Consider the following 27,749-nt stretch of genomic DNA (forward strand, 5'->3'; position numbering starts at 1 on the left):
CAAGAATCAATAGGCTGCACGGCGGCGTGGAGGTCGGAATAAACTGAGCAGTCCAAGCAATACACGCTTTAAATATGGATTGTTTCATGAAGTGTTCTTAACACAGCTTTAAGTCGTTATAAGGTAATCATTGACATGCCTTGACATTTGAAATTTGAACTCCCAATTATCCAGACATCCATTTTCTTTAAGGCCTTTTCTCATTCGGGTCTCAGGTAAACTCAAGGCCGAAGCCTGGATTCAAACCCATGACCTTCGAAATGTGAGATGGATGCGGAGCGCCAAAAGCCAGTTATTGTTGTATGATTATTTCTACTTTAACAACTTTATATAGTGTTATAAAAATATGTACACTTTTAACTCCCATCCATTTTCACTGAAGCAACCCCCTTCGCTCCCGGCTGTTTTACTGGATTTTGCAAGGTCCACAGAATATTGTGTTCTACTGCTATAAAAACATGGAACCTAGCAGAAGAAAGATTTTCATCAGGAAGAAAAGTATATTTTTATCTGTTTCCATTTTTCAACAATTAGCAATAGAATATAGCTAAGTTTCATCATTATTCACAAATCTGTGAATATCCAGAAGGGGAAAGGGCTTTTTGCAACATGGCCCTGATTGATCTCTTATACTCTGCTGCCACCTGCAACTATGATTGCTTCAAACATTCTCTTTAGTTCAGAGGCTGCATCAAAGCCTTCTGTATGCTGTAGCATAAAACAACAACAACATATAAATACGTCTTTGGGAGCATGGTAATATTTAAATTAGTACGTATTTATACGTTTTGGGGAGCAAATGAGTTAATATGATACTATATGGCCACCATCACCACGACACACTATAATAATGATAATAATAATAATAATAATAATAATAATAATAATAATAATACATTAGTACACATCCTCACTTGAGACGCACAATAAGTTTTATCATTATGATTGTTATGATTATTATGCTTTTGATTATTATGATTACAAGCTTTAACATTATCATTATTATTATTATTACTAGGGAGCGAGTACCGATACCAGGTATCAGTAGGTGCCGATACCTGGCCTTATTTCAAGGCAGCCCTCTTGAGGCCGTTTTTACGATCAGGAACTAGAAATTAGGAGAATGTTGCTCTCGGAGTTCGATGGTCTTTCCAAATCTAAGATGAAGGAATTGCATGTGCGAGGCTGTGCGGGTGCATACACACAGAAGGACAATACGGAAACTTGGACACACACTTCAGCGTGTTACAGCTCAGTTGGGACCTTTCAGAAGTTAGAACCAAAACACACTGAGGAGTGCATTGGTTTTGTGTTCATCTTTCCCCCCCAGCTTGTGCAATGTATGTGCGTGTGTGTGTGTGTGTTTGGCAGCCGTCGGGGGCGGCCACTGAGCAGCTCTTGGAACCAGATGGGTCCTGATTTCTGCGTCCAAAGCACTCAGTGCAGACCACATGGTCTCGCCCGCACTTTGCATCAGTCTCATCATGCGCAGCGCACACACCGGCAACCGTTTCAGTGTGGACTAAAAACACACACGTACACAGCGGCATGCCTAAAGAGACACCTGTTGTCTACTACTAACTTGGTCAATAGAGGAACACACAAGCAATGTCTATTTGAGTATTTATTCCGCATCCTAGTCGTATTTTATACCATTCAGTGCACTAGTAGCACGGTCTTACTAGGTTGATAGTCTAAAATTGTACTCAAGTACGAGTACTGTTACTTTAGAATAATATGACTCCATTAAAATCATAGTTCTCCCAATAAGTAATCAACTAAAAAGTACTCAATTACTTAGTAATTGAGTAGTGAGTACTTTCTGCTATAATAATGAAAAATAGTATGGAATTTAGCCATTTATCCAAAGTTACTTTACTGTAACGGAGTAAATGTCAGGACTAGGTACTGCATCTGTGTGATTGCCAAGGTGATCCTGGCCCACCGACTTAAGTGCTCTACAGTCTGGTGGTTAACATCGCCATTAAATAATGGATGCTTAATTGAAGACGTACTGTACACAGATGAGTGTATATGTTATCATGATTAGCAGGAAGATACACCGCTTTGCATTATTTAGAATGCTTGTTTACGACTGTCGATTTGTATTTACCACACTGGCTTAAAAGCTTATTATATTTAATTGTAGGGAGAGCTCTGGAGCAATAAAAGCTTACTGCTGCCCGTGATTGTGAATAAGACTGGGTGTTTTCACTATCCATTGAAAAACATTCCTTACTCCCAGTTCCATCTAAAATACACAATAGTGTTTGTGTTAATAAGAAGAAAAAAACCTCACAAAATATGGAGCTACACACTTTTTATTGAACCATGACAAAATATACTGTACAAATTAGTTGTGGAATTTATTATTTATTTTTTTAATCAAATTAACTCATTCAATCCCATCCATTTTCACTGAAGCAACCCCCTTCACTCCCGGCTGTTTTACTGGATTTTGACTGATTTCGCAAGGCCCACGGAATATTGTGTTCTATTGCTATAAAAACATGGAACCAACCAAAAGAAAGATTAGAGTCTCTTCTTTCATCAGGAAAATAAGTATATTTGTATTTGTTTCTGTTTTGCAGCAATTAGCATTAGAATATAGCCAAGTTTCCTCAATACTTACATTCCTTGTGAAAACACTGACAAAAAGAGCTTGTTGCAACATGGCCCTGATTGATCTCTTATACTCTACTGCCATCTGCTGGCCGTTTTTTTATTATTATAACTACCATTGATTTAAGCCACCTCTTCATGTCAGAAGCTACATCAAAGCATTCTGTATGCTCCTGCATAAATATATATATGACATAAAAAAAAGATGTGTGAATGACAAAGTATTAGAAAACATTTTTGGGATTGAGTGAATTAATTAGATGCTTCATAATTAATCATTTGATTTAGATGAAATCATTTTTGCATTTCTCTATTCTAATACATTTTGATTGACAAATGGACATACATTTACTTAATTAAACGGGTCTCACACAATCAAAATAAATCAAAATAAATAAAGAAGAAAAAAATGGCCTTTGTGGGCTGAGGACTAGCATTGCTAAGGCTAAAACGGGAAGAAAACAAATCAGTTATTAGAAAATTAACATTTCTTCTCCTCTTTTAGCCTGTTAGGCCCTTTTCACACTGCACTTAGCAGGGAACAACATGCCATATATCAACCCCATTCATTGAGTGTGTCATATGTGTCAAACTCAAGGCCCGGGGGCCAGATCTGGCCTGCCATATTGTTTTGTGTGGCCCGTGAAAGAAAATCAAGCATGTCAACTTCCATGGCGTTTGCTAAAATTTGTACCAAAATTTCATCATATGTAATGAATAATAACAGTGAGATTTTGCAAGGATTTTTCTTGTCACCAAAACACTTCATTGCAGTACCTTAAACAATAGATGAACAAACTATTATTCTTGACTTCTTTTTTTCACAATCAAATTCAATCAAATGATCCAGTTTAAGGTCGAAAGGAAAAGAAGAAGAATATTTTTTGGGGTCCAGCAGATGAATGACAAGCTTTTCTACTAGATGGCAGTGGTACCAACTAAACTGTGTATAATATACACCTTTTGCCATCCAGGCAACATAACAGTGCTTTTAATTTAACAGGTTATTTTTCAATCAAAAGTTACATGGCCCTAATACATATAAATGTGAATTTTTATGATTAAAAAAAATACAACAGCATTCTAACAGAAAGGTCAGCATATTGCTTTCTGTTTTGCATATTAAATGTCACAAGACCGCAGTTAACATACAAAGTATTTAACTCCATCTCTTCAGTGCTCCGTGTACATATGTAAAAACGTTCTCATGCTTTGGGGTGAACTTTGAACTGCGCCATGTTCAGCAGTGTTTCTTTGATGAAAAATCAAAGGGAAGGTAAAAGGAGGATGAGGAGAGGAGCGAGATGTTGCAAGGTCCAGGTCACGTGGTGGGTCCGTGCGCTAAACTTCCCCCTGAGCTATGTTTACCCTTTCGGAAAGCGGGATGAGCGAAAGGGTAAAGGTCAGTGGAGGTATAAGCGGGAAATGCAGCGAGGATCCGCTGGCTGAAACCAGTGCAGTCAACACTTGTGTCAAAGGTAGACCGATCTTTGATTAGCGCCTCCGTCGATAATGTCACCCGGATGAAGCTTTCATTCCATTTGCCGCGCCATCTTGCGCTTACGTGCCGAGAAATAAGCAATTTGCTCTACTTGTGAGCTATGAAGACATTAATAAGAGAGTTGCCGGGCAAAGCACGCATTAGTGCCGTGCAATCGCTTTGCACTTTGATGTGGCGTGTGACAAAAGTGTAAAGAGAAGGGAAGATCTGTTGGAAATCCCACTTTCATGATGATTCATATTCATGTTTTCCGTTAGAAGTGCGCAGCGTGAAGCATGAAAAGTGTCCGGGATCAACCTGAAACCGAACCACTGGTCTGCGGCGTTTGATATAATGGGGTTAAAAAAAAAAGGCGATGAAGATGTCGTTGTAAATCACAGTAGGGGTGATATGGCACAAAATTCATATCACGGTATAAACTGCATCCCTTCACGGTAACGGTATATATCACAGTATAGAATTTTTATTTATTCATTTTTTTTATAAAAAAATTGCCGAATGCTGTCATTTGTTTGTTGTGGCTCGTTGCTAACGCTGTGTCTATCATAAAATGACAGACTAATTAACTTTCGTAGCGTCCTTAATTGGTAATTAAATAGAATGTTGATGTTGGAAGTCGACAGTCGCTGGACAACGAGTCAAGCTGGCCGCCTGCGAGCCGCGCACCGCGCCGGGACGCAGATACGATGATGTCATCAACATGCGCTACTGCGGTAAGACGATACAGTCAAAATCTCTACCTTTGGCAAAATGTATACCTTATATTGAATATACCGTTTATACCTACCGCCCAACCAAAAAACTAGACAGATAACAGGCCATTCTGTTTTCACAGGATCACTTACAAACAACTCATGGTCATGAGCTTGAAAAAAACATGAAAACTCCACATAAGAGGTCTCGGGGCGAGATTTGAACCCAGAAACTGTGAGGCAACATCTGCTTAACAGTCGTCTCCTATGCGCACTCAACGAAGATTTGTCATGATGAATTTTAAATTGTTATTGCTTATGTGCAATATCCAATTGCTATACAGTGGTACCTCGGAGTTTGAACATAATTCGTTCCTGTGAAGTGTTCAAAGTCCGAGTTGTTCAACCTCCGAAACATTATTTCTCATAGGAAATAATGTAAATGCAATTAATCTGTTCCCAAGCCCCAAAAACAGAAAATTCCTATTTTAATTTCTGTTAATGTTTTTTTCTTTTTTTCTTTTTTTACATGTATACCCAGTACAGTATTTACACAATAAAATATACCTCACCTTTTTTGTTGTGGTGTGATGGTATCAGTGGATGAAAAACGCTACGTTGCTTTAATGGTGTATTTTATATTGGGCATATTGTTAGACTACTATGGGGTCCTTGCGTGCGCTCTTAACATCAGGCACGTTGTTGAAAAGCTAAAGAGGGGTCCTCGTGCCAGTATTTAGCAATTTATATTTACAATTATTTAAATAATTATTTAAATAAAATATCAAAACAAATATATACAAACAAAATATAAATTTAATGTAACAAAAAATGGTACTGCGTGATATCCTTAACTGCATTGAATCAAATCAGGCACTTGTGAATCGAATTAAATCCATTTTTTGAAAATCTGAATCGATACCCAACCGTACTGTACAAACTAAATTTAAGTGAACCTTATCGCATACAGTAAGCACAACCCTTGCACCAATTGAGTGGCCTAGTCGTAGAGTGTCTCCCCTGATACTGGGAGGTTGTGGGTTCCATCCCCGGCAGGCAGGGTCATACCAAAGACTGTAAAAATGGGACCCATTTTCCTCCCTGCTTGACACTCAGAATTATGGGTTGGAATTTTCAGGGGTCAGATCACCAAATGAGCCCCGAGCGCAGGCCCCTGCTGCTGCTCACCGTTCCCTCAGCGGATGGGTCAAATGCGCAGAACTCATTTCAGCCCAATTAGGTGGGTGTGACCATCAGTAGTACCTTAACCTTTACTTGATAAAGCATTTTATAATGACAATTGGATTCTAATGTACTGTAATTTGATAAATGTTGGACCATGACTGCATCCTGGTTTTACTTGAGATTTAAAGTGGTCTTTCTAAACAAGCAAAATAATCCAAATAAGGTCACTTATAAACGTGTCATTAAGAAAACAGAACCGACATACTGCAACTTTCAGAAAATGTGAGCGACTAGTCAACTTGCAATATTTTTATTCGTTTTCCGAGGATGGAACAATGGAAGAAGTGAGCATTAAGAAGGATAATAACAACATTCTTCATTTTGACCTAGCAGAGGGAGTGTCTCTTTTTAAGCTAGCCTTGCATGCCATCATTACACCCACCGCGTAACCACAAGAGGCCGCCTACCCGCCTTCCCGCCTACCCGCCTGACAGGCCAGGAATAAACATGTTCCACCTGTCATTACTAGCCCTTCCTGATGTCTGGCTGCTTTTCGGGGGTGGGGGGGGGGCTCACGGACCAAGACAGATCGAAAGACTTCGTCAGATTCGGAAGACCAATTGCCCTGCAGAGGCTCCTCCGGCATTCAAAGCGGGGAAAAAAAAGGTCGCAGCGGCGGTTCCCGGACTTGCCCCTATCCAATCCAGAGAATTAGGGTGAAATGTGCCGGGAGCGCATTCAAGCAGCTGTCGAGGGCGCTACCCTTCCCTAAAGCACATTATTCCTGCACTTGGATTCCCTGATAACATTACAGTAGATGTCAGGTAGATGTCTTTGAAATAGTTTATGGATATGCAGTTATATTAGGGCCCTAGACACGCTTTACTGTTTACTGCCCTGTCAATATTTCTTGCCAGTATTTTCCATATTTTCAGCAGTCAAAATATCACTTGCCATTTATTTGTGTTTATTGTATGTACATGTGTCATTTGCTGTGAAATAACTCCCATATAATATTTCGGATTTACACCGTTCGAACTTCAATTTGCTTCACAAATTTACGCCTATTATATGAGTATTCATTACCAGCTGTATTATACTGCTCAGTGGCGCATTTGGTAAATTGCCTTGTCTAATAACCAGGAAATTGCAGGTTCGAATCCCACTTCCGACTGTACATTGCAAATATATCCATGGCAATTATGCTAAGGGATATACATGTATACCAAGTGACTATCATAGTTCCACTTTTCAGTTGAAATGAATGGAGGGTACTGCGTTTCTAGGTGGCGCTATTGAGTGTTTTTTTGTTGTTGCATTTTTCCATTGGATATTATTAATTCCACTTTTTCATCTAAATGAATGGAGAGTACTTTCAGATAACACTTTTTTATATACATTTAAACTTGCTTCAAAAATGTACACCTCCCGGGTTCAAGTGTTCTTTTATTCCTTTATCTACTACAATTAATAGTTTGTAATTTTCACATAATTTATCTTTCAATTTACTTCATAAGCATTCAGCTTCCAGCATTTCTGGAGAAATTGCACTTAGTCTAGTCTACTAATAAGTCCGGCAAAATCTTCACATAGACGTTTATTCATGAAAATTAAGCACAATGTATGCATGGACAAAAGGCCAAAATGCACCAAAAATAATGTATTCTTTTAATAATAGCAGTGTTAGTGTGGACAGACGCCAAATCAAAAAGCCAGAGCCAAGGGTCAGACCCTCAGATCTCATCCAATATCCTCCCTATCAAAGGTCTCTTTGAAGTTCAGCTTCTGTAAAATTGGTGTCAGGTCCGAGTTCCAGCAACCAGAAGGTCGTTTGAAGCTTTATTGGCCGACGCAACCTTTGTGTTTTAGCATGAGGCCCCTCTTCATGTTAAAGTGGCAATCAGTGTTGGAATGGCGGTCACAAGCTCCTAAGATCCAAAGTGGCTCGACTGTCATTGTCTGCTTTTGCACAGGATGGAGTTGCCAATCATCCTCGTGCGCTCTTGAAAGGCTCTCCAAAAAAGACGAGGCTCAGGAAAAAGTCGGCAAACTAGGAAGAATATATTCATCTCAAGAACTGGCTTTAGACGTGTATGAGTGCACGATCGGAATGATCAATATAGTGATTACCTTTTAGTGGTTAGCTGTATTAATTTCCTCAAATGCGCATATTGGGAGGCTCCTAATAGGGGAGCGATATTTATTTATTTTCCCAATAAATGCAATTTTTGAAAAGTTGAGTTTCCAAAGTAGAAGCAAATGTTTTATTTTGACTCAATACAAAGATAAGCAGTTTGCTATTAACTCATTCACTCCCAGCCATTTTCACTGAAGCAACCCCCTTCGCTCCCAGCTTTACTGGATTTTGACTGATTTTGCAAGGCCCACAGAATATTGTGTTCTATTTCTATAAAAACATGGAACCTACCAAAATAAAGATTAGAGTCTCTTATTTCTTTAGAAAAAAAAGTATATTTGTATCTGTTTCTGTTTTGCAGCAATTAGCATTAGAATATAGCTAAGTTTCATCATTATTCACAAATCTATTTAGAACTGTGTGTGCATTTTTTCAACGTGGCCCTGGTTGATCTCTTTTGCTCTGCTGCCACCTGCTGACCGTTTTTGTAATAACTACCATTGCTTCAAACATTCTCTTCAGTTCAGAGGCGGCATCAAAGCCTTCTTTCTGTATGGTCTTGCATAAAAAAAAAAACTTGTATAAACACATTTTTAGGACCATGGCAATATTTAAAATAGAATGTTTTTATACGTTCAAATGAGTTAACGAGGACAACAGAAAATCAGCAAATTTTTACTGTCATTTACTCAAGATTCACTGTTGAGAAGCTGAAAAGTTATAATCAAAAAGGTATCTAAATGATTCATCGATTATTAAAAATAAATATCCTCTACAAATGTCAGAGTTTACTTTAACAGTAAATTAAAGCATCGTTGTTTAAAGTCAACTGATCACGCAATTTTAGCTTCTCATTCTCCAATCGGCCAATTTTTAGAGAATATAGAGAGAGGGGGGGGGGGGGTTGCATCAATTAATTTGAGTGTCAATCAATCTTCAATAGTTGGGAAACCATTTTGTTATTGTCCGTCAATATTTCAAGCATATACCTTTTATTAAACTGAGAGACTGTTTACTTTTACAGTAGCTACATAGTCTTTTCATGTCAATTTCAAATATTTTTCACATCCGATATCTTGAATGTATTCGATTCGAAATGCTAATCTTAACAATCGTAACACGCACTCTTTTGCCCTTCATCCCCGACACCTTTGACGGTTCCAATCAATTTGTCTTCAGCCACGGAAGGACAAATTCTCCCCCCATTACCCCTGCGCTCGTTTGACAGGCGGATGGGGCGGAAAGATGACGGTGTGACGAGAGGGCGGGTGGGTAATCACGAAGGCGTAAGTATGCGCGCGGCGCTATTTGTCGTCCCCACAGGTGAGATGCCGGCAGCAGGTAAGACATGGCCGGGGCCTGGTTTAAAAGCCTCTATTTGCTGCCTATTGAAGCAGCGCTGACATCCCCCAACGCACGCATGCACGCACTCTAATGGCGCGTCACATGCTACGTCTCGCCACGTCTGCTACGTTTGACAGCTGGCGCACTATGACAAGTAAAAATTACACCAACAGTTGATTTTCAGCAATTGACCTTGCCGCCCTGCTCAAATTATAAAAATACTTTTCAACCCTGTCTGGGTGAGAAAAGTTTTAAAGGAGACAGGTTCAAACAGTTTTTGATCAAATACGAGACATGACATGCTTCGGCCAAAATGTCACTCCCCCCCCCAAAAAAAAAATGACAGCAAAATGATCACTCTTACATTCTAAACAAACCTGTTCTCGGAAGATGTAATTGTCTCATGCAAATACTTTAATTTAAAAATACTAAATATTTAATTTTATTTTATTTTTAGACTTTTTGTTCCGATTTCCTTTTGGGTTTTTTTGTTTGTCGTTGGAACGCTTGAAAATGATTAGGGGTGTCAGGCGATTAAAACTTTTAATCGTAATTAATCGCATACTTTAATAGTTAGCTCATCGCACATTTGATTAAATGTACAATCAAATGTACAATCAAATATTTTTTCAAAGATTTCATACTCTACTTTCATGCAATTTTTTTTATAGAAATATGGCTGCAACTTTTAGTCATTGATTGAATTTCATAACAATTAAAAAAAATGTAGTTAAAATTAAAGTGCGATATTGATTTGTGTTGTTTTTCTGCCACTAGATGGCATAATTGCATTTGTAAGATGTTGGTAGATAGCTCAGTGCATTTTTTCTTCTTATATTAGGATTTATCTAATCTTATATTAGGATTTATTTAATCTTTAACATGAAATAACACACATTTTAAAAAATACAAATAAACTTGACACCAGTCAATTATTATTAAATTTATTACTGCTTAATGTTCACATGGACATTGATCACACGTTAAATTAACTCAAAATTAACGCACTAATTTTGACACCCTAAAAATTATTAATAAAATAGGGGGGGGGGGGTGATACGTAGCTTGATACATGAAGTGTGATACCGTTCAATGACGACTCGTTTTAAAGTGGAATGATTCAATTTTGTTCATCCCAGATGAAGTCGCCAAGACATGCATGGAGAATGCGGCTTCACTTAACTGGACTAGTAACATGTAACATGTAAGAGTAAGGCCAAAATATGAATGGCTTGTTTAAAGACGCATCTTTTGACATAAGTAGTTCCCCCCAAAAATGGCTTGGTTCACACTTGATGAGTAAGCAGGTGCTCCAAAGAGCAGAACATGTGATCCAAAGCAATTAAAAAGTCTCATTTCCATAATATGTCCCATTTAATTTGATTTCAAGTGCCTTTTCACACTATTAAAATAAACATAATAATTCAACGGTAATGACATTCAAGCTTTACCCGGAACCCTAAACACTTTAATTGTATCATTTTAATTTATATGCTCTTGAATTTCATTTGTTATCAGGACAAACAGTGGAAAGATAGCCGAGTTAATGGTATTCAAATACAATTCAAATATGTTCTGTTCTCCGCTGCTGCATCTAGTTCATAGCTGCATCCCATAAATGCACTGCACCATCTTATTCTGCCATCCATACGGCCCTAAAGGGTAAAATTTGGATTTTATATTTTGGCATTTGCATCCACCTGGAGACGTCACTTTGCGATATTCCATTTTCCCCTTTGCTAAAGTGCCGAGGCCACTATTTTAAGAGTGAAATTGCATTGTGCCGCTTTGGATAAATAAATAGCGACGGCGGTGCATGCATACGTTGGAGAGAGACGTTTATTTCTGTGCACACCCCCGAGGTGAAAGCAGCTCTGCTTGTTTTTTTTCTTGTTGCCATTATCTATGTTCCAAAACACTATTTGTCTCTCGTTGTGTGATCTAACAGTCTGCACAACACAACAATTCAGCGGAGAGTTGATCAGTTTTGTGCATGAAAACATGCCGTTTGTGTGAGGGCTACAGCATATTTTGTCATCATCTCTTGTCAGTTTGAGTGGAAAGCGGCTCTTGATGCTCTTTGGCCTCTCGTCGCGAACACACAGGACATGTTCTTTCCACATGGAGCGCAGTGAGCAAAGGTCTCACAATTAGGCCAGTGAATTCTGCCCGCAGCGGATCAGACGCAATCCGCTACCACTGGGCCCGCCTGACATTCTGAAGCCACTCTGAAAAATATCCAATTAACCATCTGTTTGGTGTAATGTAGAAACAAAACATGCAGATCGCAGATTTTGAGGTTAGAGTCAATACTGCATAATGTTTTAACAAAAACAGCATTTAAAGTCTGTTCTGCAAAAAAAAATAAAAAATTTATTGTGACGGGTTGATTCTGAACACATACCCAGTTATAAGAGGGTGTGCACACTTGTGCAACATTATTTCAGTTGTTCATTTTTTTTTTCCCTCTCGAAAAAGTTTGAGGTTAAGTTGTAGTTCACAGTAATGGTGGAAAAAGTTTTGAAATAATTTTTCCTGGTCTCATTTTCTATCACAAAACTGTGCTATTTGAATAGGGGGGGTGTAGACTTTTGATATTAATTGTATAGATATGTAAATAAGTAATTTATATCAAATGAGGCAGAGATACATTTACATTTGAAGTAGCTGCTTGTCATACGTGTGTGTGTGTTTTAGAGCTGTCAATCGACAGTAATCGATTATCAAATTAATCAACAACTATTTAATAATCATGGAAAACAATGACCAAACCGGTAACAGAGTACAACATCACTATTTAAACACGAAGTACGAAATAAACACCAATCACTGGTTGATAAACAGTAATCAGAGAAAAAAATGCTTTTATAGTACACTTTAATGCAAAATTAAAATGAATCTGATTAGTCGATTAATCGAATGAATAACCGATAGATTAATCGATTCTAAAAAATATTTGATAGTGACTGCACTGGTGTGTCTTGCCATCTGTTGGTGGACCTGCTGTCAGGCCTTTGCCGTGACCTCGTCATGAGTGAGAGCGCGCGTGTGTGTGTGCTTCACACTACTCGATCACTCCCACTTTCTTATAAAGTGGAGTCATTAAGCAGCGAGAAGGCACAAACGGGTGATTGCGGCGATTTGGCAGAGGTTGCCTGGGCCACGACGTCCAATCAGAGCCCTTGTTTGACCTCCTCCAGGTCAGCTCCAATCAGCCAAAAGAGAACACACGCACGCATGGTATACGCAAACACAATCAGCTTTCCATTAGTTTTTACACAAAGGTGACCAACTAATCAGCAATATTGTATTGCAAACCTATTTGAATAAAAGACAATATAATGAGAACAAGGTTTTACTTTTAAATACCATTTCATATGCAGCGGGAGACTCGAACCCCCTGCGGAATTCTATTATAATTTTAAGGAAAAATACGATGCTGCGGCCGCAAACAAATCCAGATTTGGGGGATGTAACTGGATTAAACACTGGGAAACAAAGTTATCGTTCTAATTCATTCCATGCAAGATAGACAGGAGATTTTACTGAGCAGATGCAAGGAATGCAGTGCACAAGGTCTATTGACTAACATGCCAATTGCTGTCACACTGATACCTCATGATGAAAAACAAACAAACAATTGTTCCCAGTTCTTAATAAAAAAAAAAAAAAAGCATTTGAAAGTAACCTTGTGCTGCTTCACCCACTGTAAAGACATTATCTAATACATTTCCTTTACAAGAATTTCATGTTTTTATGTCACCAGATAGATAGATGGATAGATGGATAGATGGATAGATGGATAGATGGATAGATGGATAGATAGATGCTGTAGCTAGCAAAACTGCTATTGCAGATAGACACTCTAGATAGATACAGTAACTAGCAAGCAAGCTATGTAGCCGTGGCTAGCCAGATAGATAGATAGATAGCTAGATAGCTAGATAGAGACTAACTACCCAGCTACAGCTATTAGTTGCTAGCTACATTTTTGTTGCTAGCCAGCTAGATGCTAGATACAAGTCAAATAGATGGACAGGCAGCTGGCCAAATAGGCAGACAGACATAAGTGGGGCTCTTCCATCATCAATTGTTTTTCGAAACCATTTCACAAAAGTGCACTGCGGCCCAATGGCGCAGAATAGCGACATCCATTGTTGTCACAACTGCTGCACATCAATTGCGTTCTTTGTCGTGTTTAAGGGGTTCACAGAGAACAAGAGAGCGAGAAAAAAATGGAATGATAAAGTGACCAGAATTGAGCCCCAAATTGATCCACACTCTGTTTGTCCCCAAAGACTTTGGACGGCCGTAATGGAAACAACGGGACGAGCCGGCCCGCGCAGCCTATCGTCTCATCCCGCCATCTTCTTTGAAGGAGGAGTTTGTTTCTCAAGGTGATTGTCGGGGTGATAAGGGAGAGGGTGTTATTAAGGGTGACAGCGGAGGGGCTGAGAGGCAGCGGCTGACTGGATAACCTTGCCGCCCGTCCTCGCCTCGCTTCCTTCCAGCGCCGCCATCACCGGCCCGACCGGCCCTATTTGCCCCGCATGCCCGCTTTCTTGCTGGCTGCTTGCATTCCTGCGGTCTCCAAACTGTTGTTACCGCCCGGCAGAAGGAAAACTAAACATGATTCCTGACCTTTCCTTTCTGTGTACAAGGGTAACCTTTGCTGATCCACAAGGAGACAGTCACCAAGATAAAAAAAAAAAAAAAAAAGATTTGTGTTTTGCCACATTTATTTATGCTTTCCTATTCATAAACAAGCGCAGAAGGCAAAAGCGATAATAGCAACATTTGTGTATCATGAAATCATATCGAGCAAAAAAAAAATCATTAACCTTAAAATGTCAAAACGGTTGTTAACTTTACCCACTTTTTTTTTTAAATACGTTTTATCACGCGACACCTTCTGCTGCTTGCATTTGTGTGTGTGCCATTAAAGCCGTGTAGGCCTACAGTAGAACCTCTCAAATCAAACACCCCCTAAGTGGTCCTGTTTACTACAGTGGAACCTCCATTTTCATATGCCCTACTTTCAGTTCAAATTGGCTTTTGATGATGTTTTTTTTCTGATATTTTGTCCCAGTTTTCATGCATCCGCGCAGTTTACCTTACAGCCATACGCCTGCCCGCACAACTCAGCCAGTCATTTCCTGGAATTGAGCGCTCACACAAAGTATCCCATGCATACGATTTAACGAATGCTTTCTTGTAGGGCTTGGTAATGTGTAGCCATGACTCACTGCATTGTGAACATGTCGGCCATTTTTTTTGTACCACTTTTTTGTTTACAACTCGGACATGCCCTGTATCTGTGTTTCCCCCTGTCTGTTACTTTTGGCCGAGATTTGCTTCCAAATAATATTATTTGAAATAATTATTGACGGAAAACTGTATGGAGATTCAGTATAGAAGTAAAGTATTTTTCACATGTAATTCATTTGCGCCCAAAAACATATAAAAACGTTCTATTTTAAACATTGCCATGGTCCCAAAAGCATATTTATGATTTTTAGTTATGCTAGAGCATACAGAAGGCTTTGATGCAGCCTCTGACCTGAAGAGGTCGCTTAAATCAATGGTAGTTATTAGAAAAAACGGCCAGCAGGTGGCAGCAGAGTATAAAAGATCAACCAGGGCCATGTTGCAAAAAGCTCTTTTCCTCAGTACTTTAAAAAGATTTGTGAATAATGATGAAACTTGGCTATATTCGAATACTAATTGCTGCAAAATGGAAACAGATACAAATACACTTTTTTTTCCTGATGAAAAAAGAGACTCTAATCTTTCTTTTGGTAGGTTCCATGTTTTTATAGCAATATTTTGTGGGCCTTACAAATACAGTCAAAGTAAATGAGTTCAATGTTCCTGATTTTATTATTTGTATTTTAAATTTTTTTTAGCTGTGGTTAAAACATCGCCACATGACGCACTTCGGAGTCTGACATGACTCAACCCTCCCCCCGCAATAGAACAACTTGAGCACCTTTGTTCGCGTCAGCGATTGTGACGTGGCGTGTAGCTAACCATGCCAACACTCTGACAATGCGTATTTCATTTGGATAATCCACTGGCATGGGTTGCAATAGAATGCCTTGTTGTTGGCTGCGTTTGCACACGTCATGAATAAAAATCGAGCAAATCTTGTGATAATAGCATGTAGGTTAAAGTGGAATGGCTGATGACTAGCATAACATGAATGATAAGTCTGCATATTTTTTTGTTTTAATTCGATTTATTATATAATAAAATGTTTCTTCAAACATCGCCTGTACAGTTAATAATGGTGCCCTACTACAAAGGAATTCACTATACATTATTTCCTCAACTTGGAAGTCAACTGGCATCACCGAGCAGACTTTGCTCCACTACGGATGTTTCCCTGTATTGGCTTGAGAGAAAAAAACAATAAAGAAAAAAAGTACAGAATACTGCACCGAGCCACTTACTAAACTCATGACATCATCACTCCTGCTTTCTCTTGTTGTTCTTGGCCGTGTCAGCAAGTTTAGCGTTGGCATTATCATTAGTAGTTTGTTAGATAAGGCTAATTGATCTCCACCTCGCCGGTGTATTAGCGAATCGCGCGCGACTCCTTCCACTGACTCTGCATAACTCTTACAGCCTCAGCACAATCTTAGCCTCGGGAGCAACGCACATCCCTGCAGAAATGATTTCATCATCCCGGCCGCTCTGTCTGCTGCTCTCCTGATTTTACATCTACAGTACTTCACCTGCACCAACACCCCGCCCCACCCCCTCCTCGACAAGACACATGAAAGGCTTGCAACTTTACTTTAACTCAAATGACTTCTCTTATAGCTTAAAGTTTTTCACTACCTCCAGGGCTTTAGCTACAGATGTAAAGTGCAATTTACTTTAAAGCCAATGTGGTAAATACGAACGTAAAATGGTAAATGTGCATTTGTTTACAAGCCGAATGGCTTTAGAAGCCAATGAATAGAACGTGCTTAACATTAAAAACAACCTTGTCCGTCTTACAGCATTACGCCTTGAAATAAAGTGACCGGGAGGTAGTGCACACAAGTCTGCATACGCGCTAACTTGAGAATTACCTCATTGTTCGATCCTTATTTTAGACAAGCAGTAACTCCCCAAAAATGAAAGACTCTCAAACAATATATACTTTCATCCATCCATCTATGTCCATCCCGCTTATCCACATTAGGGTCACACGTTTGCTAGCCAAATGTCCACTAAAAATGGAGCGCCGGTGCGAGCAATAGGCGCTACGACTTTGGACACAGACGGAAATGGTATGAACAAGATGCGAGGGTTGTGGCCTAACGGGGGATATAAACGTCATTCAACAATTGTGCACCGTGGATGCTTCTCAAATTGGTAAGTTTTTGGGAATTTGTGGTTTAGTGGCGCTAGGTCTGGGGCTTTTCTTAAGGTGGTGGTTAGGGTAGCTAACATTGACATTTTTTAGCATTTACGCAACAGCCACTGTCGCCACAAAAAACAGTACAGCCATTTCTGGACTATAAGGCGCACCTGACTAAAAGCCGTGTTAGCTAAATTTGGGGAATACTGGAGTTTGTTACATATACAAGCCGCACCCGACTGTAAGCCGCAGGTGTTTTAATGTTACCGCACCGGGTTCCCGCTAGTTTTCCATAATGAGGGCGCAAATTGTCTCGCTCTCGTTCTGTCTCTCCTACTGTATTTGGGCTCACTTGGTTTGTTTTGCTCTGCCTGACGCTCTTGCGCTTCCTTTATAGTGCTCCCCCTTGTGATCTGATGGATAAGCCGCACCTTTGTATTGGTTGCAGGGTCGAATGCAAGTGAAAAAAGTAGCGGCTTATAGTCCAGAAATTACTGTAGCTAACACAACACACTGGTGCGTTCGTAAATTACAAAATACTCTTTGCCTCTCCAAACATAATCTTAGTGTAGTGCACGGACTTTCCGAATGCGCCCTAAAACCAATAGAAGTGTGATTAAGACAAGACAGCAAGACAAGTTTGCTCGCTAGTACAAATACCAGACTCCGAGTAAAAACATTAAGTGCTGGGATTTACTACTTATGCCACTCATTTTGATGTAACCACTTGCACTAATGTCCTTATAATTCAGGGTATACGTGTATACCGCCCTCGCAAAAAGATCTGGTTTATATGTTGTTATGTTGCTACTTAATTTAGCATAATAAAATTAAAGGATCCGACTAAGTCATTTTATTTGAGAGAGGTCTGACAGCGGCAAGAAAACCGATGCAAAATGGAGACTGTGGATTATAACAATGCTGAATCCAGACCTGGAGTTGACAGGGTAAACTAACGTCAGCAAGCTTGTTTACGTTCTTATTTCTGTCCGTCTATCTTCAAAGCTTAAGTCCATTTCTTGTGGCAGTGGTTTATATCATCCATAAAGCCCTCTAGGAAACCCCAACCAACAAGGTACTACAAAATGTATGCCGTAGATCAGGACCTGATTTTGGCAATGGAAATGAGTCAATAAACGAGTAAATCAGTGACAAAGTGTCAAGTGGAAAAGGAGATTAAATGACCTGAACATCCTGGGACTGTTCGTTGGAGTTATCAGACTTCTCCGGTCCTGTTTGAGTATTGTTTCTGTGTATCAGTATCAGAGGGGATTTGGACGAAGGGTCCGCCGCCTGCCTTGGCATTAGGATTAGCTCGGCCTGATCCTGACAACCTCTGAACATGCTCCCTGTTATTTGGAATCTCTCCATTTGTGCCCAGCCAAGCACATTGTGACTGGTAATCTATAGTTTTCTTGTGTCCAAAGGGAGAAGAACTCCTGTTCAGCATTTTGCTTTTTGCCCCCCCGCCTACAAACCCCACCTCCTCGGTTGGTGTTTCAGCCACACTTTTCTTCGCTTTATTTTGCTCTCCATCTTTCTCAATCTCAATGTCTCGGAACAAATTCTCCTCCTTCGCCTCTCTACTCTCGCCAATCTGTCTTTTTTGTCATTCTTTCTTTTTTTCTTCTCGCTATCCCTCTGCCTCTCCACCGGTGGGGAGATCAGTGGAGCTTAGAGGCCTTCCTGCCTGCTTCATTACTTAGCTTTGTCTCTCTAAGAAAGGAGAACACCACTGATGTTTAATACATGGACCACTCTGTTGTCTTTTATGCCAGATAAATTCATCATCAAAAAACAGAGCGCTGAACAGCAATCGAACATGTAGCCTGGTGCTCTCTCAATCTAGAGGCTCCTTTTTTTCCCCCCCAGCTTCCTTGTACTCGCTCTACATTTTAACTTATTGGATCCCGCTCTGCTTCTCCCGCTTGCTCTTCCGTCACATCTCAGTGAACTCGAGAGAAACAAAACAATTCGTTGTCCTTCAGTTGGAGTAAACACACAAACACAATAGAACGCCGCTCATTGGCTTACGAAACTTAAAACAGATACTAGTCTGTATTATTCACAATACATTCCTGATACTGAACACAATTACATTACCGTGTAAAGCAACCACCCTTCCTGAGCATGCGCGTTTATGCATGCGAGATGTACGATATGTTTGCCTGTTTGTTCTGTCTGTGTGTGTGTGGGCGGCTGAGTGGGTGGCAGGCATGTCTCTATAATGCCAGCACCTGTTTCTAATCCAGGCCACCTTAGTGGGCTGTGGCTCCGGCTGTCCTCAGCAAGCCTGCTGCAAAACCAACTGAGCCTCAGCTGACAAGAGACCACGCTCCTCCTCTCTCCTCATTGAACCATCCTTTGGCTTAAATCTTGATCATTTTGAATTATATATGAGAAAGACGGAGTAGAAAGATAGCTGATATTCAGCCGGTATATTTCTTGTCTGGATGAGGATGAATTCAGATTCCATTTGAACCGCATATATAGTAACTCGTGGCCTTTTTTCCCCCCCAGACTGTCAACGATCATCATTCTAAACAGTGATCCGTAAGAAATCTGAAGCAACATTTTTGGGGAAAGATGGATGAGGTTCAATGTCAGGTCACAAGCTACTTTTTCTATGCCTTGGAAAAGAGACCAAATGATTCAATATAAAAGATAGAAACCAAGCTCAATGGTAACTTCAGTTCTTGTAGTCTGCTACTTGTGGCAATTTTCAAACAGTCAGACTGTCAAGAATCATCATTTTCTTCTATCCCTGAGACTCTTGAGGACATCTGACCAAACATGAAAGATGGTGATGTTGAGGTTCAACATCAGGTCGATAGTTACTGTGTTTGTTCCTTATCTTGACTGTGCAAAATTCAGATTGCCTTAAAATGTAGTTTTCCCAATGTCACAACAAACACGCCTGATGATTTCACACAAAATATAGCCAAGGAAGTTGGGATAAATGGTCAAAACAGTAGCTGCAGATCCTTTACATACAGTGTGCTATATGTAGCAATTCTCACACACTTCTTCAAATTGTCAAGGAACATAATCTGAACGTCTCTCGAGCACCTCTGCCCCGACATCTGAGAAAGATCACTTAAGGTAGCTGAGGTTTAAGATCAGCTTGCTTGCTACTTTACATGTCACTTACCTGCACTAAAGCCAGTGTTAGATCCTCTTCAAACTTAACTTCCCAAAGTCATGGCAAAGAAAACTAATGATTTTACGCAAATGCATTCCAAGATGGTCGACGTGGTTGATAGTCATAAGCCAAATCAGTGAGTCAAAGATCATGTTCAGTGCTCTCCCACATACAATTTTCAAACACCATTCTTTCGACTTTCCGGGACACGCATTCATTGAGGACAGTTGACCCAAGAAATTAGCTGAGGTCAAATCACAAGCATTGTGTAATTTTTTTTTTCTTATTATAACTTCAGTTTAATTTCTCTATAGGTATAGAAACCTGAGTGATTTTCAAGACATCTTAACAGTGGACAAAAGTTAAGTCAATACAATGCACCTTTAAAGGTCACAATTTATTGTTTTTTTGTTTGTTTTTGTTTGACCTCTTCTGATCAACTGATAATCGTGACACATTTGCTCAGCCAGAAATCCTATGAAGACATTCAATTATACTTTGTAAGAACAGCCAAGACTCTTGAGGACATCCGACTCATGACAGTCCACAGCAACAACACAATTCCGTTCCGTTTTGAACCCCTTCAAATTTTGGGCCTTTCTGTGTGCTGGTTGAAAGTTCTCCTACTGCCTTTGTGGGTTTTCTTAATGTGTGCTGCTCTTCCACACAGGAAAAAAAAACTATGTAAGGTTAATTTCCAGGCATTTTTCTTTACCAAAACGCTGACACTTGATTTTGTGCATTTGGTAAATGTGAGAAACACCTGTAACTGTACTCTTCCAGGCCCAGTTTCTGATCTGAACTGGTCAAACTGGCTATGCGTACTTGTAAACTTTTTTACAAACCTTTAATGGGGGTGCACCGATCGAATGTCCGGCCGATTTATCGGCGCCTATTTCCTTGATTTTGGGGGATCGGTGATCGGCCGATCTCTTAAAAATAAACCGTTCTTTTCCACAAATCTCATCTCCCTCCTCAGAGGTCTGAAAAAGACAGCCACTGTCCTCTTCTGCTGAGATCACTAAGAGGCTTTTAATTTTTATTTGATAGAACTACTTCATGCACAGATAAAACAACACGTTTGTATTATTTCACAGATATTGTTCAATGTTTTCCAACAAAACAAGATTGGAACACTGAAGGTGTATGCTGCCTGTTATAAAAAAAAAAATCGGGATCGGCTTTTCAAAAGATCGGGGATCGGTGATCGGCCGGAAAATTGTGATTGGCGCACCCGTATACTTGAATAATCTTAAAACTCTCAGGGGCTGTTACAACAAATAAATGAGATAAGTTTTAATGAGCACTTGCGCTTTGTATTTGACATGAGGCAAGTGAGACACACACTGCTTGGCTTCTTTTACTCTTCACTGGAGGTCATTTTCTGACTGTGGTCACCATTATCTGTCATATTTTGACCACAAAACACGATCATCTAATCGTCATTTGCAAGATAAGAGAAACTGACTGGACTAAAACAAGATGTGAAAACAAGACAATCTAATCAAAAGGTCTCGATTGCAAGGACGGGGTGGGATAGCGATGGTGGAGGGCAGAGCGTTTAGGGGGAAATCAAAGCGGCTGAAGCTGATTTCTCGAGGGTGCGGACGCCGAGCTCTCTGAGGAGGCTGTGAACAGCCTCTCAAAACTGAAATATCAGCAGCAGTCTGTGCCGGTCGTCAGTGCCACGTGTGATGGAAAATCAATCTGGTTCATGTCCATCTGAGGAGAAAACGGGTGAGGCAGGTCCCTCCTGCCTCCTTGCAGCACTCCCACTCCAACTCACCCCACCCACAAAACAACAGCGCCCCTCGATGGTTCGCATCATTGGTGACGGCGACGCGTGCAACTGTGGTGGCTCAATGTGAAACGTCTGTTGTTCTGCTAGATTAGGTAGGTGATTGGCCATTAATATTCATTTCACAGTGTGTCTTTGTTAAGCAGCAGCAGGGGCTGACAGAGTGTTTGGATGAATTTACTCTAGCGTACATTTTCCCTTTGATTTTGTAGGAGACGGCGAACTCTGAGGCTCCTGTGTAGCGCTATGCGGTTCACCAGTTTGTTTTTTGGTGTCAGATTAAGGGGAAGCCAGGGGGATCCCCCAGAATGAAAACAGCTCTGTTTGAATTAAATGTCTTGGGGCGATGAAATATTAAGGGGACTTTGTTGAAAGAATTTTGCTTTCATCCTAAGCACGTATTGTTGGTTCTATTTGATGCCTGACGACAGGCTGTTTCACTTTTAAATGCATCACGAAGCGGAGAAGCCTTATGGCCTGTGTGGTCTGGCTTCTGAGACGTCCTGGAGGAGTCGAAGTCCAGCAGGTATAAAAAGCACAGTGGAAAGGTCTTCCCTAATGAAGGTGCTCTCAACTTTCCTCCCCTTAATGGGATTATGGCACTAATTAGTATAACGTAACGCACTGAGGAATAGTTGGCCCCTATTGGACCAGAAGAGTGGCCCATGGAGAGGAGGCCAGACGGCTTCGATCCCTGGTGTCTCACCCTCAAGTGCACATAGGATGTAATTAATTCAGCACTTCTTTAGTGTCAGAAAATGCTGCTAACTGAAAGCCAATAGAATCAAATCACATACACAAAAATCCGACAAGGATCTGTCCTTTAAAGGTCATTTTTTGCCTCCTGACCTCTAAGAAAGGACTAGCTCATAGCGAAAAAAAAAACACATCTACATACTTTTGAACAGCAAGGCTAAGGCATCCTAAAGTAGGCCATGAAGAGTATGGACAGTCTCACATAAGCATAAGCTTCTGCAGGGTAGCCATGGCCACACTAACCGAAACCAAAACATAATCAACTACAGACTACAGAATATTGAGGCTGAGACGAGGCCACAACTTTTGGAGGTCGAGAAGAAGACAAGATCAAGATATTTTGGAAGTCCAGGCCGAGACTAGACCAAGACTTTTGGAAGTCCAGACAGAGACAGGACTAAGACTTTTGAAGTTCGAGCAGTTTCAAGACCAAGACCGATCTCAAAAACTACAACAAGGAAGTCACATGCAAGTGATGTTCTTTTAATGTTGTAATGACATCAGCATCAATGGTAAAATATTGTGATCAGATTTCTATGATCTCGATGATGATCGGTGTTGTTCGCTTAAGTATGGTGGATCTTGACAAAATGCGGTCCGGTGATTGGTCAACGCAGAAGTGCTACTTCCGTATAAGCAATTGAGCGCAAGACTGGAATGTGAATAAAAATCAACGCGTGTCACAGTCTGCATCCTTCCATGTCGGGAAAGTGTCAAGAGGGTTGATTTTGGCCCTTAAAGCAACAAAAAATATTTAGATGGAATGCCATACAAGCATAAATTATGCTTACAACCCCACATTTATAGGGGTGCATGAGCTTTGCCCCTTTGGATGTCCACGGATCCTTATCCCTCTAAAAACAGTTGTTGGGCCAATCCACTACTGGGTCAATTTGATTTAACTTTCTGGGTTGCTTTGCGCAAAATAACCCCAACAATTGAATCATTTTGTATAAAAACAACCAAAGAAAATTAAGTCAGTTTGTAAAAAAACAAGCCCAAAATTTTGAGACCCGAGTAGTGGATCTGTCCAGTTTCAACCCAAGAGTGATGCATACTGTACATACACTCTACAGCCTAAACAATTGAGTAAAAAAAACAAAAAAACAATTTAGGTAAAAAAAAAAGGGACCGACACAATTTTATGCCCCAAAAAGTTGGGTCTGTTTTGAAGTGTACCGTTAGATATAACTTTTGAGTAGAATTTCCATCCCAACATATTCATGGATGAATTTTCATACTATACCACCTGCATCCTTCTACAATATTGGAAAGTATAAAAGTTTGGATTTTGCTCATTTTCGATCTCCACTGTTAGTTACTATTGGAAAAGCCTTTTGAAAAAATACCAAATAAGGACGCCTTTTTGGCAGGCCATGGATCCATACTGTTGGAAATACCTTTCTAACCAAAGGCCATACAAAGACACTTTCCACTCCTACATCTTTAGAGGTGAGCTTTCCAACCAGACCCTCGGAATCCTTCCACGATGTCCGAAAGTACCCAAGTCAGGATTTTGGCCATTTCGGCAGTCCGTGGCTCATTACAGTTAACGGTCCCTGCGGCGCCACTCTGACTTGTTCATTTAAGATGATATGCAACCCTCAGGTCTGCCCCCGGCGCTCGTTCCTTCCTCAGCGGGGTCTTCAGGCCGGTCAGTAAGTGGACACCGCACTGACTGACCGTCGCGTCATGGGAACTCTCAGAGTGGCCGCTCGCGAGCAAGTAAAGAGGCAGCTGAGTGTCATTGTTAATGTGGACACACGGCAGCACAATGGCTAAATCGATGGAGCTATAGGGGACATCAATCTTTGGCTTGTCTAATCACTCCTATTACACGGTGAGTGAAGGTAAGGAAGCGAGGAAGCAACGGAGGCAGTTTCTCTGTGAGCTTTATTGGCCTTCCCAACAACTCTCTACCGGGTTGCCCTGTCCTTTGAAGCCTTGTTTGACAGGCAGCCAAGTGGCCAGCCATCCTAATTCGCACCAAATCGGCAGAGGTTTTGAGGTAAAGCCTCAGAAGTGCAACGCGGCAGCTGTACGCGCTTGGCACCGCTCGTGCATTTCTATCCCGCCTCTTTTTCACCTGCAAACTTCTCTCTCGCTTTCTCTCTCGGTGCCTCAAAAACATGGTTCCTTTTTTAAAACTACAAAAGAAGACTGTTATGTTCAGGAGATGTATGCAGGGGGGGAAAAAAACAAAACAGCAATGTTTCTCAACTTCTTGAAGGACGCCTCCTCATCCCATTAACATATATGCGCGCCTGGGAGTAAATACATTCCTCCAAAAACAGGAGCGATCAAAGGCGACAGAATTAAGCCCGAGTAATGAGGATCTTGGCGAGCGCCCTGCAAACTTATTGATTGTTTGCCAAGCTGTATGCACTCCCCCCAACCCCCTCCTCCAAAAGCCCCTCCCTCTGCGCTGTTTACGCTCATGTTTCGAAGGCGCGCACACACACAACCTGAGAGGCGCAAGGGTTTTTAACTGGGCACCTTGCACGGCCATAACTCCACTATTGAGCGTAATCACCATCTAATTCACAGCACGGCGATAATAATTCACTTGGCATAGGGAACAGGAAGAGACGGTCGGTCAACAGGAAAGCCCATCGCAGCCTCACATCGCCGCAATAAGACAGACTCTTTAATTCTTTACGACCTCATTGCGGGCGCGATGAGTATTGAGTGAATCTCGGTGGGTTTTCATGCGTTACTAACCCTAAAAAGAGACATTTTCTGGTATAAATGTATGAAACAAGCACCCAAAGAAAGATGACATGGATTCCATTTTGGCTTGTGTTAAATATGGATGTTGATGCTTTTTTTTTGGGTGTCTTTTCAATTTAGTAGATAAGGACTGAGTTAAAATATAACGCACTTAAAATCATATTAAGTAAACACAAACATTGTCCTATGGGAGCAGACTAGATCAGAGGGAAAGTGTGAAAGGAATTAGCTCAGATGCTGCAGATGCCGAAAATGTGCAACTTGAATGTCAAACAGTAGACTAAACTTCGCCAAGGCCGAATAATCCTAATTAGGCACCAAAGTATCAACACCAATTTACACAGCAACAGCCTATATTTGCACAAGCACATTTTGAAATAAATCCACATACTGCTCGTATCTTGCTGTTCACGCCAGGTGAAGGCAGAGTTCAAAACTAAATAAAATGCACTATTTTAACAAAATATTGACAACTAAATAGAGAGAAAGAACAAATATGGGTCGTTCTTTGCCAAATCACCCCCCAAAAAATCTAAACATTTTAACCAAGCAGATTTTGACTAGAAAGCTTGACCCAACAATTCCGGAGAGAGAAGGGTTCAAAGCACGGCGGCCACGCCCCTTTTTGCGGAAAATGTGAACATTCAGCGGGCCGTAGCTCTTAAATCCCTGCTCTGATTGACCTCAAAAGTGAGATTTAGTGTTGTGCCGTCACTATCAACGAGTACACCAAGTTTCGTTAAAATCAAAATCTGCTTGATCCAACCACTGTCACCTTCTACCTGAATGCTTTGTTCCTTTTCCAAAAAAGGCATGACCAATCTTAATGCCGCCTAATTCTGCCCACCCAATCAAACAAACAGCAATGAAAACTTGCTGAGGTCAAAAAGTAGGTGCTTACCTCCACGGCTCTCACTGTCGGCCGGTTTCACCTGAATGGGGCGAGTCATCTGTACAAAAACAGAAAAGAAAAGACGATGTTAGTGCTATTGGTCCAATCCAACGGTTTTAACATCCTGTCGTGCATTTTAATAACTTTGTTCAAATACAGATCAACGTGTCATTGACACTATTTGTTTGTCCACTTGAGCTGCCTGGAGAGCCTGCAAGGCAGTCTTAGTGAGAGGTTGAAGGGGGACATTGAGTGAGGAAGAGAAGAACCGGCCCTAATAAAGGTGAATCCCACATCAGGACGAGCAAGAGGAGGATCAATCGGGGCCAATCGATCGCGGGCCCTTGGGCCGCCAGAGAGTGCCTGTCTGGCTGGGAAGGATTCTATGTTGAGGAGGCTCACTCTAATCCACTGGACCCGATAAGAATGGCATTGTCTGGATTAGACACCTCCGTTGCCATGGCTTTTGTGTCAATCTGTCGGCCTCTCACACGTTCTCCTGCCGCATGTTTCATTGTGGGAATGCTGAAAAGGATTCTTTATTATTATTTCAGGCACATTTTATTCTCCTCACTTGTATATCATTCGTTCCACTTTTGTTTTTGCATTTTTCTATTGGATATCATTCGGTCCACTTTTCCATCTAAATGAACGGAGGGTACTGCATGCCTAGGTGGCGCTATTGAGTCCATATCAATTTCAACTTGCTTAAAAAATTCACACCTTCCGGGTCCATGTGTTATTTGTATTACTACTACAATTAATACTTTGTAATTTTCACATAATTTATCTTTCAATTTACTTCTTAACATTTAGCTTAGCATTCAGCTGTTAGCATTTAGCTTTCAGCATTCCAACGCAATTTCTGCAGAAATTGCACTTAGTTTAGTAGTTGTTTGTTGTACGAGATCAACATAAGTAAAAGTTCCAACCGTCACCAAAGATGGTAAAAGTACTCACATGATGCACGTAAGTAGAAGTACAGCTGCGTTAAGAATTAGCATTTCCTTGACTGTGATGCTATCTAAATAACAATGTGAACTGAGACAGTCAATTAGTCAACAGCTAATCGATTATCAAAGTAATAAATATTTTTGGGGATAATGGCGGAATTGTTTAAATATCTTTTTTAATTTAAAATTCTCCAAATGCTCAGGATTTGAGCTCCTCAACAGTACATATTCACCAACTTCTCTTCCATGAAAGCGGCCTGATTATCTTTGTTTTAATCCAAAATTAAACAAATGATTTTTGCGCAACATTTTTGCCTTCCTTCATAACGTTACAGACCAAACCAGTAACTGAATTATAAATAATTTGTTTAGTCAATTTATCACTTTGTCACAAATCATTTTTGTAGTCAACGATATCAAACAAAATGCAATTTTTAATGATTTGGAAGAGATTCTCAATTTTCAATCCCAGTTTTGTAGTGAGCATCTAGTATCTACCATAGGGAGTTGACACGGTGTCCTAACTCCGCACACTGTTTTAGATGTCATGTTTCCTTCTTTAGACAGAAAAGTAGCTGATATTGAATCAATAGTGCTTTTGCTGGTGGCAGCCAAGTAAATGTTATTGCATTAGGTACACAATATT

General features: G+C 40.5%; 1 protein-coding gene across 7 annotated transcripts in view; it reads right to left on the reverse strand.

Moving 5' to 3' along the window:
- The window catches only part of celf5a (cugbp, Elav-like family member 5a), a 249,745-nt gene that overhangs the window by 80,945 nt on the left and 141,051 nt on the right, over positions 1 to 27,749 (reverse strand). For all 7 annotated transcript variants that reach the window (XM_086088752.1, XM_086088748.1, XM_086088750.1 and 4 more), the window contains exon 3: positions 26,160 to 26,208. In XM_086088752.1, the coding sequence (XP_085944878.1) occupies positions 26,160 to 26,208 (49 nt within the window). The remainder of the gene's footprint in view (positions 1 to 26,159; positions 26,209 to 27,749) is intronic.

The sequence above is a fragment of the Leptonotus elevatus genome, chromosome 11, assembly GCF_054856555.1.
Source record: "Leptonotus elevatus isolate MCC_2025b chromosome 11, RoL_Lele_1.0, whole genome shotgun sequence".
Classification (NCBI taxonomy): Eukaryota; Metazoa; Chordata; class Actinopteri; order Syngnathiformes; family Syngnathidae; genus Leptonotus; species Leptonotus elevatus.